This window comes from Leuciscus leuciscus, assembly GCF_965113295.1.
Source record: "Leuciscus leuciscus genome assembly, chromosome: 11".
NCBI classification, from domain to species: Eukaryota; Metazoa; Chordata; class Actinopteri; order Cypriniformes; family Leuciscidae; genus Leuciscus; species Leuciscus leuciscus.
In genome coordinates this window covers 34,601,394-34,616,393 of record NC_138735.1, presented here as the reverse complement: position 1 = coordinate 34,616,393, position 15,000 = coordinate 34,601,394, and the positions used below count along the sequence as shown (strand labels likewise).

Genomic DNA, 15,000 nt, shown 5'->3' with positions numbered 1-15,000 from the left:
GTGTGTTCCACAGGGTTCTCCTGGAGCCGGTTCTGATCGGATCCCAGCGGCCCGTGAGGTGAGTGTGACTGAAGCCCGTCAGCAGAAACTCATTGATCTGGAGTGAAAGTCAGTCGGATCTCTTGAGCTGATCGCAGGTGTAGAGCCAGTTCTGATTGGTTGATTGAGTCAGGTCCACTGATCTGATTGGTCGATCAGTCCATCAGCAGAAGCTCTTAATGTCGTTGATCAGGATCTAGAGCTGAACGCAGGTATAGAGAACCGGTTCTGCTCCACTGATCTGATTGGTCGATCAGTCCATCAGCAGCTCACCGCCTGCTCTCATTGGTGGAGCAGAAACTGATGCTTAAAGAACCTGTCATAAGAGACGTGTGTGTGTGTGTGTGTGTGTGTGCAGGAGCAGAGTGAAGTAAACTCCACAGACGCGGTGAGTCGATCTGCATCAGTAATGGATCTGTGGTTCTGCACTGGTTTCTGTTGTTCTGTGTTAGGGTTAGGGTTAGGGTTAGGGTTAGGATGCTAAACGCTTCATGTGTTTGTCATGTTAAACTCGGATCTACAGACACACACTTCATGTCTCTGACACAGAGCTCCCTCAGAAATATCATATCAATATTTCAGAATCAGCATGTGAATGTGTGTTTAAACTCTCAGACTCTCCTGTGGATCAGAATCACTCTCACGTTCTGTATTAATGATCGGCAGCTCGACAGTTAATAGTGATTATTATTATTATTATTATTAATTTGAATGGTTTCATATGCAGCTGGAGGCGACAGGCGTCATAGTCGCTCAGACGGAGACACTAATGGTCTGTTTTATTATGTGTTATGTAAACATTATATGTTTTTTTGTATTAATTATTATCATATTATTATATGATTATTTTTATATTGTCAGCAGCTGGAGGCGACAGAGAGTCAGACAGACGTCACAGCCGCGCAGACAGAGACACTAATGGTCTGTTTTATGTATTAAATAGACATTATTTAATATAATTTTTTTGTTTATTAATTTTTATTATTATTAATTTGAACGTTTTTACATCCAGCTGGAGGCGACAGACGTCACAGACACTCAGATGAAGGTACTGATCGTCCACTTTATTATGTTTTATGTATTGAATAAACATTATATGTGTTTATTTGATTAATTATTATTATCATAATTCATTTGGTTGTATCTGCAGCTGGAGGCGACAGACGTCACAGACACTCAGACGGAGACACTAATGGTCTGTTTTATGTATTAAATAGACATTATTTATTCTTATTTTTTATTTTATTATAATTTGAATGGTTTATATCCAGCTGGAGGCGACAGACGTCACAGACACTCAGATGAAGGTACTGATCGTCCACTTTATTATGTGATATGTATTAAATGAACATTAAATGTTTTTATTTGATTAATTATTTATTAATTATCAAATATAACTAATTTGGTTTTATATCCAGCTGGAGGCGACAGAGAGTCAGACAGACGCCACAGAGACTCAGACGGAGACACTAATGGTCTGTTTTATGTATTAAATAGACATTATTATTAGACAAAATATTTTTTTTAGTTTATTCATTTTCATTATGATTAATTTGAATGGTTTATATCCAGCTGGAGGCGACAGAGATTCAGACAGACGTCACAGACACTCAGATGAAGGTACTTGTCGTCTACTTTATTATGTTTTATGTATTAAATTAACACTATATGTTTTTATTATATTATTATCATAATTAATTTGGTCATATCTGCAGCTGGAGGCGACAGACGTCACAGACACTCAGACGGAGACACTTATGATCTGTTTTATTATGTGTTATGTATTGAATACACTTTTATTTATTTATTATTATAATTAATTTGAATGGTTTTATATGAATGATATAAAGGCGACAGAGAGTCAGACAGACGTCACAGACGCTCAGATGAAGGCACTTATGATCTGTTTTATGTATTAAATAATCAGTTATTATTAATTTTCATTATGATTAATTTGTATGGTTTATTTGCAGCTGGAGGCGACAGAGATTCAGTCAGACGTCACATACACTCAGATGAAGGTACTTATGATCTGTTTTATGTATTAAATAGACATTATTTATCATTCTTTTTTATTTTATTAATTTTCATTATGATTCATTTTAATGGTTTCATCTGCAGCTGGAGGCGACAGACGTCACAGACACTCAGACAGAGACACTAATGGTCTTTTTATGTATTAAATAGACATTATTTAATATAATTTTTTAGTTTATTAATTTTTATTGTTATTAATTTGAACGTTTTTACATCCAGCTGGAGGCGACAGACGTCACAGACACTCAGATGAAGGTACTGATCGTCCACTTTATTATGTTTTATGTATTAAATTAACACTGTATGTTTTTATTATATTAATTATCATAATTCATTTGGTCATATCTGCAGCTGGAGGCGACAGACGTCACAGACACTCAGACGGAGACACTAATGGTCTGTTTTATTATGTTTTATGTATTGAATACACTTTTATTTATTATTATATTTAATTTGAATGGTTTACATCCAGCTGGAGGCGACAGGCATCACAGACACTCAGATGAAGGTACTTATGATCTGTTTTATGTATTAAATAATCATTAGTTATTATTCATTTTTTATTTTATTAATTTTCATTGATTAATTTGTATGGTTTTGTTTGCAGCTGGAGGCGACAGAGAGTCAGACAGACGTCACAGACGCTCAGATGAAGGTACTTATGATCTGTTTAATGTTTTATGCATTAAATAAACATTTATTATTATGAATTTGAGTGTTTTATATGCAGCTGGAGGCGACAGGCGCTCACACAGAGCTGCTGATGATCTGTTGTATGTTTTATGAATGAATCTTTCACACAGTTAGCAGATGTGCCGTGATGATGAAGCGGGTCACATGACCAGCTCACGTTCACACATGACGTCGGTTCACATCAGAGTCACTGCAGACGCTTTCACTGCCGGTGATCATGAGCTGTGTTTGTGAATGTTCACGCCACTTCATCTGGAAAATCTGTTGAATCTTGAGTTTAATGTGTTTGTGAGGCGACAGAATGAGGTTTCCCATCATTCTCTGAGGCAGCACATGATAAAACACTGATCAGATCTAATGTGTGACTAATGTGAATCTCCATCATGTTGCAGAAGTCGAGTTTGAGATGAAGTGTGTTTGTGCTTTAACAGAAGCTGGTGAACGGCTCGTGTGTTCCTGAAACACTAGAGATCCGACACGCTAAAGACGCCACACACCTGTACAGTGAGGTGAGACGCGTGATCACATGACCCTCGTCACCAGCGTTTCTGTGGCCTTTAAACTCATCGAGGTCTGAAATCAGAGCAGAATAAAGTCAGTGATGCTCTTCCTCAGTGTCTCTGTCTCGTTACATCTAAACATTCCTAAATCAAGATTCATTTACTGGAGAAGAAGCAAAATACTGAAGATATTAAGTCTTGTTTAATGACTTTAGTTTGTGTGTGTGTGTGTGTGATGTTCCTCTGCTGTTCAGATGCAGTATCGGGAGGAAGGACTCAGAGATCTGTGTGTGAATCTGTATTCTCTGATGCCCGACACACGTGACACGCAGTTCGCTAGAGAGATGACGGAGCTGCAGAGTGAGGTACACACACACACACACACACACACACACACACACACACACACACTGATGATGATGATGATGACGATGATTGACAGGTCAGGTACCGAGCGGATGGGAGGAAGAAGCTGTCCTGTAGTGTGTTCTCTCAGCTGCCCCACACACACACACACACACACACACACACACACACACACACACTGATGATGATGATGATGATGATGATGATGATTGACAGGTCAGGTATCGAGCGGATGGGAGGAAGAAGCTGTCCTGTAGTGTGTTCTCTCAGCTGCCCGACACGATGGACACGCAACACGCCAAACACATGACGGACCTGCAGAGCCACGTAACACACACACTCATCACGCGTGTTCACCTGACTGCTGTCATGTGACTGGCTGCGCTCTCACACTCCTCTCTGTGTGTCTGGCAGAATAAATACAAAGAAGCTGGTAGAAAAGACGCTTCCACGTGTCTCTACACACAACTGGAGGAAACACTGGACACAAAACATGCTAAAGAGGCGTACCAGCTACAAAGCCAGGTACACACACACACAACACACTCATGTACACACACGCATACACAACACACACACTCAACACACACGCATGCGCACACACACACACACACACACACACACACACTCAACACACACGTATGCGCACACACACACACACACACACGCATGCGCACACACACACACACACACACACACACACACACACTCAACACACACGTATGCGCACACACACACACACACACACGCATGCGCACACACACACACACACACACACACACACACACACACACACACACACACACACACAACACACACACACACACACACACGTACACACACGCATGCTCACACTGTCTTCTTCTTCTTTCTTCTTCTTCGGCGGTCACTCGAGACGAGTATGACTGTCCCCTCCGTCAGGGCGCCTCATCTGTGGATCCTCAGGTGGCTGTAAAGGCCGATCTGTGATCCACAGATTCTGCTGCAGTGTGGGCATTGGAATGTTGAGGTGGTGTGAGGTGGTGTGTGGTGATGTGTGGTGGTGGAGCCTTTCTCTGTTTGTCCTTGCGGTGTTGTCTCTTTGCATCTGCGGCACGGTGGAGTTCTGTTTGGTGGTGTGCTACACCTTCCTGCACTGCTTTTCTCCAGTAGTCCCTGTTAAACGCGAGATTCTCCCAGTCGCCTGACGTGATGTTAAACTTTTTCGGGCTGGTCTTGATATTGTCCTCAAAGCGTTTCTTTGGCCCACCAGGGGCTCGCTGTCCTTTTTTTAGCTGGGAGTACAGGATCTGCTTTGGGAGACGGTTGTTGGGCATGCGGATGACATGTCCTGTCCATCGGAGTTGGTGCTGCATTATGGTGGTAGTGATGCTGGGCATATTCGTATCCTCCAGAATGCTGGAGTTTGTACATCTGTCTTCCCAGTTGATCCTCAAGATTTTTATTAAGGCTCTTTGATGGAATAGTTCCAGTGCTCTCAGGTGTCTGCTGTAGGTGGTCCAGGATTCCGCTCCATACAGCAGAGTTGGGAGAATCACAGCTCTGTAAACCAGGACCTTGGTTTGAGCCTTCAGGTCTCGGTCATCAAAGACTCTTGTCCTGAGTTTGGCATAGGCTCCACTGGCACAGCTCAGGCGATGGTTAACTTCAGAGTCTATCTCAGCTTTGGAAGAGAGAATGCTGCCAAGGTAGGGGAAGTGGTCTACGCTTTCCAGAGTGGTGTTATCCACTTTGATGATGGGCTGGAGTGATGGCTGGTTGGGTGGTGGTTGATACAGAACCTGAGTTTTCTTGATGTTCAAGGCCAAACCCAGGGCTCTGTATGCCTTGGCAAAGGCATTTAGGATGCCCTGGAGGTCTTCAGGGGAGTGTGCTGCAATGGCGTTATCATCGGCGTATTGCAGCTCCATGATGGTGGTATTCCTGGCTTTGCTCTTGGCTTTGAACCTGCTAAGGTTGAAGAGCCTGCCGTCAGTCCTGTAAAGGATTGGGATCCCCTGTGGCAACTCTTGGCCAGTAAGGTGGAGTATGGCTGCAATGAAGATGGCAAATAGGGTGGGTGCAATGATACATCCCTGTTTGACCCCAGTTTCTACAGTAAATGGCTCAGATTCAGAGCCACTGTTGAGCACTGTGGCTGATATGCCGTCATGCAGTAGCCTCAGTACACGGATGTATTTGGCATGACATCCATACTTTGATAGTATGCTCCACAGTGCCTGCCGATCTACGGAGTCAAAGGCCTTTGTCAAGTCTATAAAGGCCATGTACAGAGGCAGTCCTTGTTCCGACACTTTTCTTGTAGTTGGCGAGCAGAAAAGATCATGTCAGTTGTTCCCCTAGTTGGACGGAAACTGCACTGTGATTCAGGGAGTATCTCCTCAGATAGTGGTAGCAGGCGGTTGGCGAGGACACGAGCAAGGACTTTGCCTGTTGTTGACAAGAGCGAGATGCCCCTGTAGTTTCCACATTCAGCCTTGTCCCCTTTCTTGAATATGGTAACAATTTGGGCATACCGGAGCTCTGAGGGGAGCTCTTCCCTTTCCCAGACCTTGACGAGTAGATGGTGGATGTGGTGCCAGAGCCTTGGTCCTCCTTCCTTTAAGATCTCTGCGGGGATCCCATCAGGACCAGTGCCCTTCCAGAGGTGTAGGTCCCGGCCTACCCTAGCATTGAAGTCTCCAAGGAGGATGATCTTGTCCTCCCTGGGGATTTTTGACAGGGTTTCTTCCAGGCAGGCGTAGAAGGCTTCATTTTCTTCCACGTCGGAGTCTAGGGTAGGGGCATAGGCGTTCACTACTGTCGCTGTCTGGTTGTTGGCCAACACCAGACGGATTGTCATGAGGCGCTCGCTGATCCCCACAGGAAGTTCGGAGAGGTGGTTGACAAGCTGGTTTTTGATGGCAAGTCCAACTCCATGGTTTCTAGTCTCATCGGCTGCCTTTCCTTTCCAGAAGAAAGTGTAGCCACCTTTCTCCTCCTTCAGCTGCCCTTCACCTGCCCGTCGAGTTTCGTAGAGAGCAGCTATATCAATCCGGCATCTCTGCAGTTCTCTGGCTATGATGGCGGTTCGTCTCTCAGGTCTGTCACTGGAGGTGCTGTCCATCAGAGTGCGCACATTCCAGGCTCCAAAATTAAATTTCTTTTGTTTCTGACTGCAAATGGGGTGTTCCCTCTGGACGGGGTAATCCAGTCGGGAGGTATGAGGCAGGCTATTTTTAGGGCACCTTTTCTAGCCCCTTCCTCTTGTGGGGTAAGCAGAGCGGATCCTGAATAGGACGTTGAGGTATTTTGTCTTTTTTTTCAGGTTAGGGTTAGGGTTAACCCTTTTTTTTCAGGGTGTGCTCCCTTAGCCTTTGCCTCTATAGGCTACCCCACAAGGCAGTGGGACTATTTACCCATAGCTGGGGTTGTGGTTGGCGGGTACCAGGGCATGTCCACTGCTTGGTGGGCCTGCACACCGCGCCTCTGGGGCCCACTGCTGCTCCGAGATCCCCTACAGTTCAGCCTGGGTCCGCTAGGGCCCAGTTACCGTGTGTGGCCGCAAGGAGGCACTGTAGGAGTCTTGACGGTGGAGAGGCTATGTACCGACAGGAGGAGGCTTACGCACTCGACTCCTCTTTTCGCCCTTAGCAAGCAGAAGTAGCATGAAGCATGCAATATCTACTAAACTACAGGCACTACTATCCCAGTACTACTGCACTGACGCATCACACACGCCCTGTGTGACAACACACACACACGCATGCGTACAGGCATGTACACACACACGCGCATGTACACACACACACACACACACGTACACACACACATATGTACACACACACACACACATATGTACACACACACATGTACACACAAACAAGCACACAAGAGTGTTGTGAGTGTATGTGTGTGTGTGTTGTATCAGGTGGTGTATAAGGACAGACAGGCGTCAGACTCTCTGTTCTCAGTGTTGTGTGTGTGTGTGTATCAGGTGGTGTATAAGGACAAACAGGCGTCAGGCTCTCTCTTCTCTACGCTGCCCGAGACGCCGGAGATTCAGTTCGCCAGAGAGATCACAGAGACCATCAGCGAGGTGAAGCAGACGAGATGAAGGATCAGAGCAGGTTACACTGATCCATGAAGTGTGTGACAGCCCTGTGTGTGTGTGTGTGTGTGTGTGTGTGTGTGTGTGTGTGTGTGTGTGTGTGTGTGTGTGTGTGTGTGTGTGTGTGTGTGTGTGTGTGTGTGTGTGTGTGTGCAGAATAAGTACCGCGAGCAGAGCCGGAAGAGCATCAGCTGCTGCGTTTACTCTCAGCTTCCTGAAACTGCAGAGACTCAATTCAGCAGGAGCATCTCTGAGCTGCAGAGTCAGGTATACCAACATCTTCATCATCACCAACATCTTCATCATCGCCAACATCACCTTCTCCAACATCACCATCACCAAGATCTTCATCATCACCATCATCACAATCACCACCATGCGTGTGTGTGTGTGTGTGTGTGTGTGTGTGTGTGTGTGTGTGTGTGTGTGTGTGTGCAGGTGAAGTATAAGGCTGACGTGTGTGTGTGTGTGTGTGTGTGTGTGTGTGTGTGTGTGTGTGTGCAGGTGAAGTATAAGGCTGACGTGTGTGTGTGTGTGTGTGTGTGTGTGTGTGTGTGTGTGTGCAGGTGAAGTATAAGACTGACGCTCAGCAGCAGATGAGCAGATCTCTGTACCATCAACTCGCAGAAACTCCAGAAACTCGACACGCTCGAGACGCCGCTCAGATCCAGAGCCAGGTGACGTTCTTCATCATCATCAGATCTGAGCTGTGACTGTGACCCAATCAGAGGCTGTGTATAATATAATCCAAGGCTTAAAGCACAGATCTGATCTGATTTCTGTTTACACGTGTGCTACAATAATCAGATCTGTGTCAGATCATGTTTTTGTGCAAGTGTAAACGCAGCCATATAGTCCTGCTCTTCACAACTACATTATGTGATCAAGTGACACTTCATGTGATCATGTGACTCTTCTTGTGATCATGTGACTGTGTTTGTTGTGTGATCAGCTGCAGTACCAGCAGGGCCGGGCGTCAGTGACGGGGAGTAATCTGTTCTCCCTGATGCCAGAGACGCCGCAGAATGAGTTCGTGAAGCAGCAGATGGAGCTGCAGAGTGAGGTGAACCTCCGTGACCTCTGACCTCTGTGAACCTCTGACCTATGTGACCCTCTGTGAACCTCTGACCTATGTGACCTCTATAACACTATATGACCTATGTGAACCTCTCTGACCTGTGACCTCTGACCTCCGTGACCCTCTGTGACCTCTGTGAACCTCTGACCTATGTGACCTCTATAACACTATATGACCTATGTGAACCTCTCTGACCTATGTGACCTCTGACCTCCGTGACCCTCTGTGAACCTCTGACCTATGTGACCTCTATAACACTATATGACCTATGTGAACCTCTCTTACCTGTGACCTCTGACCTCCGTGACCCTCTATGACCTCTGGCCTCCGTGACCTCTGACCTCTGTGACCCCTGTGACCTCCGTAGATTCAGTCTTTCCACAGAAACAGACACTCAGAATGTTCTGTCTGGAGCCTCTTTTACTCCTCGTGTGTGTGTGTGTGTGTGTGTGTTTCAGCTGAAGTATAAAGCTGACCTGAAGGAGAACTCCAGTAACCTGTACTCCCTGATGCCGGAGACGCTGGAGACGCAGTTCAGCAAACACACCGCAGAGTTACAGAGCAGCGTACGACACACACACTCCAACAGTACAGTCTTACAGTCACCTCAGTGTTCAGGCCAGAGTTCCTCCAGTCAACATCATGACAAGCATGACTGATCCGCTGTGTGTGTGTGCGCGTGCGTGCGTGTGTGTGTGTGTGTGCAGGTGAAGTATAAGGCTGACGCTCAGCAGCAGATGAGCAGATCTCTGTACCATCAGCTCGCAGAAACTCCAGAAACTCGACACGCTCGAGACGCCGCTCAGATCCAGAGCCAGGTGACGTTCTTCATCATCTTCATCATCATCAGATCTGAGCTCTAGTTAACGTGTTCTGCTCTTCCTCACACGCGTGTGACTGTAGCGTGACCTTCTTCTCCACTTCTTCATCAGGTGGCGTATAAAGGCATCGGGAAGGGTGATTTCTCAGGCTCCTCGTTCACTGCGGTTCCAGACTCAGCAGAGATGAAGTGTGTCCAGCAGATCTCACACACACTCAGTGAGGTGAAGCTCCATCTCAGATCTCACACACACTCAGATCTCACACACACTCAGATCTCACACACACTCAGATCTCACACACACTCAGATCAGATCTCACACACACTCAGATCTCACACACACTCAGTGAGGTGAAGCTCCATCTCAGATCTCACACATACTCAGATCAGATCTCACACACACTCAGATCTCACACACACTCAGATCAGATATCACACACACTCAGATCTCACACACACTCAGATCTCACACACACTCAGATCTCACACACACTCAGATCAGATATCACACACACTCAGATCAGATATCACACACACTCAGATCTCACACACACTCAGTGAGGTGAAGCTCCATCTCAGATCTCACACACACTCAGATCTCACACACACTCAGATCTCACACACACTCAGATCAGATATCACACACACTCAGATCTCACACACACTCAGATCTCACATATCTCACACACACTCAGATCAGATCTCACACACACTCAGATCTCACACACACTCAGATCTCACATATCTCACATATCTCACACACACTCAGTGAGGTGAAGCTCCATCTCAGATCTCACACGCACTCAGATCTCACACGCACTCAGATCTCACATATCTCACACACACTCAGTGAGGTGAAGCTCCATCTCAGATCTCACACGCACTCAGATCTCACACACACTCAGATCTCACACACACTCCGTTTGCTCGTGTGTTTCAGAACCAGTACCGTGAGGAGGGCAGGAGGAGCCTCTCGTCCAGCGTTTACTCTCAGCTGTCTGAGACTCCGGAGACGCAGTTCGTCAGAGCCGTGTCGGATCTGCAGAGCGAGGCGAGGAAAACCATCTCAGCCAATCAGAATCAGTCATTCACATCTGCCTTTCTCAAGCTTTGAGAAATTAATCAAAATAAATATAAGTCTTAATAATCAATTGAATCATAAACATCAAAATAAAACCCTTTTTTAAGAAACATAAAATATTTTATTTGTTTAGCTGCATGTCATGTGACCATTAACTGCTACCAGAGAACATGTGAAAGTTAACATGTTGTTAAATTATTGAAATATCATCTCAAAATCTCAGTACGGCTTCGAGTGATGAAGCAGTGTGTGAGTCTGATGGAGTTTCTGTGTGTGTTTCCTTCAGGTGAAATATAAGCAGCAGGTGAACGGCTCGCTGTACGCCACCCTGCCCGAGACGCTGGACACGCAACACGCTAAACACGCCACTGACATCATCAGTGAGGTAGTGTGACGCTGCACACATTTGTGTGAAGCTCGCTGTACAACACTAGAAGAGCTGGCTGTTTGTGTTCAGGTGAAGTACCGAGAGGACGGCCGAGGGAGTTTATCGAGCCCGCTCTTCACTCGCCTGACGCAGACACTGCAGACGCAGACGGCTCGAGACATCGCAGACGCGCAGAGCCAGGTGACGCCAAGCGCACCCTGTACACTATAGTGCCAAAAGTTTTGGGACACTCCTCCAAATCATTGAGTTCAGGTGTTCCAATCACTTCCATGGCCACAGCTGTATAAAATCAAGCACTAGACATGCAGACGCTTGCAAATCCAGCCTCTTAGCTGTTATAGCGGCAAAGGGTGGAGCAACTCCATATTAAACCCTCCGGATCAGGAATGGGATGTCATTAGAGTTCATGTGTGTGTAAAGCCAGGCGTCCCGCTACGCTGCTGTCTGTGCTGTGTTGCAGATGTTCACCGTAAAGACAGATGTTCTTCACTGAATGAACTGTGAACATGAACCAGGGTCAGACATGAACAGGGCTGGAGGCAGAAGTGCCACTGAAACACAGAAAATGCCCCAAAATTCAAGATAATTGGATTCATCAAATCATATGACACAGTGAATCATCATCACTCGAGCAGGAGTGCGGTTCTCTCTGAACATCTCACGACTGCAGAAGACGTTACACAGCAGCGCAGTCAACCAGAGGTTAAACTCTAGCACATCTCAGACAGCAGCGCAGTCAACCAGGGGTTAAACTCTAGCACATCTCAGACAGCAGCGCAGTCAACCAGGGGTTAAACTCTAGCACATCTCAGACAGCAGCGCAGTCAACCAGGGGTTAAACTCTAGCACATCTCAGACAGCAGCGCAGTCAACCAGGGGTTAAACTATAGCACATCTTACACAGCAGCGCAGTCAACCAGGGGTTAAACTCTAGCACATCTTACACAGCAGCGCAGTCAACCAGGGGTTAAACTCTAGCACATCTTACACAGCGGCGCAGTCAACCAGGGGTTAAACTCTAGCACATCTTACACAGCAGCGCAGTCAACCAGGGGTTAAACTCTAGCACATCTCAGACAGCAGCGCAGTCAACCAGGGGTTAAACTCTAGCACATCTCAGACAGCAGCGCAGTCAACCAGGGGTTAAACTCTAGCACATCTCAGACAGCAGCGCAGTCAACCAGGGGTTAAACTCTAGCACATCTCAGACAGCAGCGCAGTCAACCAGGGGTTAAACTGTAGCACATCTTACACAGCAGCGCAGTCAACCAGGGGTTAAACTCTAGCACATCTTACACAGCGGCGCAGTCAACCAGGGGTTAAACTCTAGCACATCTTACACAGCAGCGCAGTCAACCAGGGGTTAAACTCTAGCACATCTTACACAGCGGCGCAGTCAACCAGGGGTTAAACTCTAGCACATCTTACACAGCAGCGCAGTCAACCAGGGGTTAAACTCTAGTACATCTTACACAGCAGCGCAGTCAACCAGGGGTTAAACTCTAGCACATCTTACACAGCAGCGCAGTCAACCAGGGGTTAAACTCTAGCACGTCTTACACAGCAGCGCAGTCAACCAGGGGTTAAACTCTGGCACATCTTACACAGCAGCGCAGTCAACCAGGGGTTAAACTCTAGCACATCTTACACAGCAGTGCAGTCAACCAGGGGTTAAACTCTAGCACATCTTACACAGATGTGTCTGTGTTTGCTTTATTTCACCAGTGAAAGCGGATCCACAGAAACACACAGCAGAAGTGCATGAGTGTAGTGAAACTGAGTTCATCTGATTTGGAACCATATAGAATCTTATTATTATAGTTGAACTTATTGATTAAATGTATGAATTTGGCATTAAAGATAAGATAAGACCCTTAAAAGGTAAAAATGTGGACTAATATCTGCCCTTCATAGAAACATGACACGAGTGTTGATTATGATGTGATTTGAACGTTGATTATGATGTGATCTGAGTGTTGATTATGATGTGATCTGAGCGTTGATTATGATGTGACATTGATTATGGTGTGTGTTCTGCAGGTCAGATATAAGCAGAAGGACGATCAGGCTAGTCTGTACTCACTCCTGCCTCAGACCGCTGACACACAGTTCGCCAGTCACATGACCGACCTCCAGAGCCAGGTAACACTGATGAACACAGGACTGTGACATCACTGTGACATCACTGTGACATCACTATGACATCACTATGGCCACATCCACACGAAGCCAGAGCACCCCCCCCCCCCCCCCGTTCTGAAAATAAATTCCGCAAACGCAGCATCGTCTCAAGAAATATCTGTGCACATGCATGCCAAACCAGCGTGTGGAGCTGTCCCTCTGCCACAGAGATACACTACAAACCGAGAAGAAGACGTGGATGTGCAGAAACCTTGCGCTGTACAATAATAATAGGCTCAGTAGCTTCTTCTTTTTTTCTTTTTTTTTTACCAAGAACTTTTTTGAACAATATAAACAACCATAAATGTCCTGGTACAAATTATGAAATGTCTTAATCAGACAACAGACAAGCATCATAGCATAAGGCCTATGACATCACTATGACATCACTTCCTCCACTGACCGCCAGGTTTCCACTGAGATAGAGATGTTAAAAGACCAAATTCAATGTACAGTTGTTATATATAATGCTTGAAGTAATTTGACTTTTTGAAATGTAAGTCCTGGAAAACTCGTAAAAACATCCATATTTATCAAAAGGTATTTGAAAAGCGCTTGAATTATTGAAAGACGATATATGTGAAATTAGTGTTTAATTTTATCGCTAAAAAAATCTTTTCACACAAAATTAAAGCTGCAGCTCGTCTGATGTAGCTATAGAGCCATATGGCTTTGAGTGTGATAGTGCTCATAAATATCCTAGTATATGATACAGCTTTTATTCTTCAGGTCAATCATATATTCATGAGGAAAGAAATCAGATTTAATAAGGAAAGCGATATCTTTGTCATAAAATCCTTTCACTGGTTAAAGTTACTAGTCATTGCATCTGCTGCACTTTATTTGTGCCATTTTATTTTATTGGTTTATTTTTGTTTATCTATTTACCTTTTTTAGAATTTGAAACAAAATATAGATATTGTTTGATGAGTGAGATCTCTGATTGAAAACCAAAAAAGTAGTGCTTGAAAAGTCCTGGAATTTCATTGTAAGTCTCTGTACGAGCCCTGAAATATTGTATATGTGTTCAAAATCTGCGTTCTGTTCTCATATTTTTGTCGTTCTTTCTTTTGAGTTGGAAAGGTCCAGGTCACATGACTGAAATTATGAATTGCTAATATTTTTTCCTAGTAAAGTTTCTCAAGTTTTGCGTGTGTGTGTGTTTGCGTGTGTTTTGCATGTGTGTGTGTGTTTTGCGTGTGTGTGCGTGTGTTTGTGTGTGTTCTGCGTGTGTTTGCGTGTGTTTGCGTGTGTTTTGCGTGTGTTTGTGTGTTTTGCGTGTGTTTGTGTGTGGTTTGCGTGTGTTTGCGTGTGTTTGCAGCTTCAGTACAAGCATGAAGGGAAGAAGGAGTCCGAGAGTAACTTGTACAGCCTGATGCCACACACACTGGAGACCGAACACGCCAAACACGCCTGCCAGCTGCAGAGTGACGTATGTCCACAGCAGATCACGTGATCACGAGCACACGCATGTCCTGAACATGTGATGAGGAAAGGTGTGTGTGTGTTTTACATGCAGGTGAAATATAAAGAGCAGAACCGAACGGATGCGTGTCTTTACGCTCTTCTGCCCGAGACTCGAGACACACAACACGCTAAACACGCGTCAGAGCTGCGCAGCGAGGTTCGCACACACACACACACACACACACACACACACACACACACACACACACACACACACACGTGTGATCATGAACATCTGTGTTTCTCTCAGCTGAAGTACA

General features: G+C 45.5%; 1 protein-coding gene across 50 annotated transcripts in view; it reads left to right on the top strand.

Moving 5' to 3' along the window:
- LOC309509794 (uncharacterized protein) overlaps positions 1–15,000 on the top strand; it is a 59,365-nt gene that overhangs the window by 1,254 nt on the left and 43,111 nt on the right. For 5 of the 50 annotated variants that reach the window (XM_082184667.1, XM_082184652.1, XM_082184673.1 and 2 more), the window contains exons 2-34: positions 14–58; positions 398–427; positions 767–811; positions 901–960; positions 1,052–1,087; positions 1,187–1,234; positions 1,311–1,346; positions 1,458–1,514; positions 1,612–1,659; positions 2,013–2,060; positions 2,161–2,205; positions 2,296–2,331; positions 2,428–2,472; positions 2,549–2,584; positions 2,684–2,731; positions 3,201–3,278; positions 3,524–3,634; positions 3,852–3,962; positions 4,050–4,160; positions 7,612–7,713; positions 7,882–7,992; positions 8,292–8,402; positions 8,678–8,788; positions 9,262–9,369; positions 9,511–9,621; positions 9,736–9,846; positions 10,564–10,674; positions 10,991–11,089; positions 11,162–11,272; positions 13,133–13,234; positions 14,595–14,705; positions 14,793–14,897; positions 14,991–15,000. The exon at positions 14,991–15,000 is cut by the window's right edge and continues 101 nt beyond it. In XM_082184667.1, the coding sequence (XP_082040793.1) occupies positions 809–811; positions 901–960; positions 1,052–1,087; positions 1,187–1,234; positions 1,311–1,346; positions 1,458–1,514; positions 1,612–1,659; positions 2,013–2,060; positions 2,161–2,205; positions 2,296–2,331; positions 2,428–2,472; positions 2,549–2,584; positions 2,684–2,731; positions 3,201–3,278; positions 3,524–3,634; positions 3,852–3,962; positions 4,050–4,160; positions 7,612–7,713; positions 7,882–7,992; positions 8,292–8,402; positions 8,678–8,788; positions 9,262–9,369; positions 9,511–9,621; positions 9,736–9,846; positions 10,564–10,674; positions 10,991–11,089; positions 11,162–11,272; positions 13,133–13,234; positions 14,595–14,705; positions 14,793–14,897; positions 14,991–15,000 (2,371 nt within the window). In that variant the 5' untranslated portion in view covers positions 14–58; positions 398–427; positions 767–808. Of the gene's footprint in view, positions 1–13; positions 59–397; positions 428–766; positions 812–900; positions 961–1,051; positions 1,088–1,186; positions 1,235–1,310; positions 1,347–1,457; positions 1,515–1,611; positions 1,660–2,012; positions 2,061–2,160; positions 2,206–2,295; positions 2,332–2,424; positions 2,473–2,548; positions 2,585–2,683; positions 2,732–3,200; positions 3,279–3,523; positions 3,635–3,851; positions 3,963–4,049; positions 4,161–7,611; positions 7,714–7,881; positions 7,993–8,291; positions 8,403–8,677; positions 8,789–9,261; positions 9,370–9,510; positions 9,622–9,735; positions 9,847–10,563; positions 10,675–10,990; positions 11,090–11,161; positions 11,273–13,132; positions 13,235–14,594; positions 14,706–14,792; positions 14,898–14,990 lie in introns of all 50 variants that reach the window. The other 45 variants (XM_082184669.1, XM_082184679.1, XM_082184665.1 and 42 more) reach the window with 41 other exon arrangements.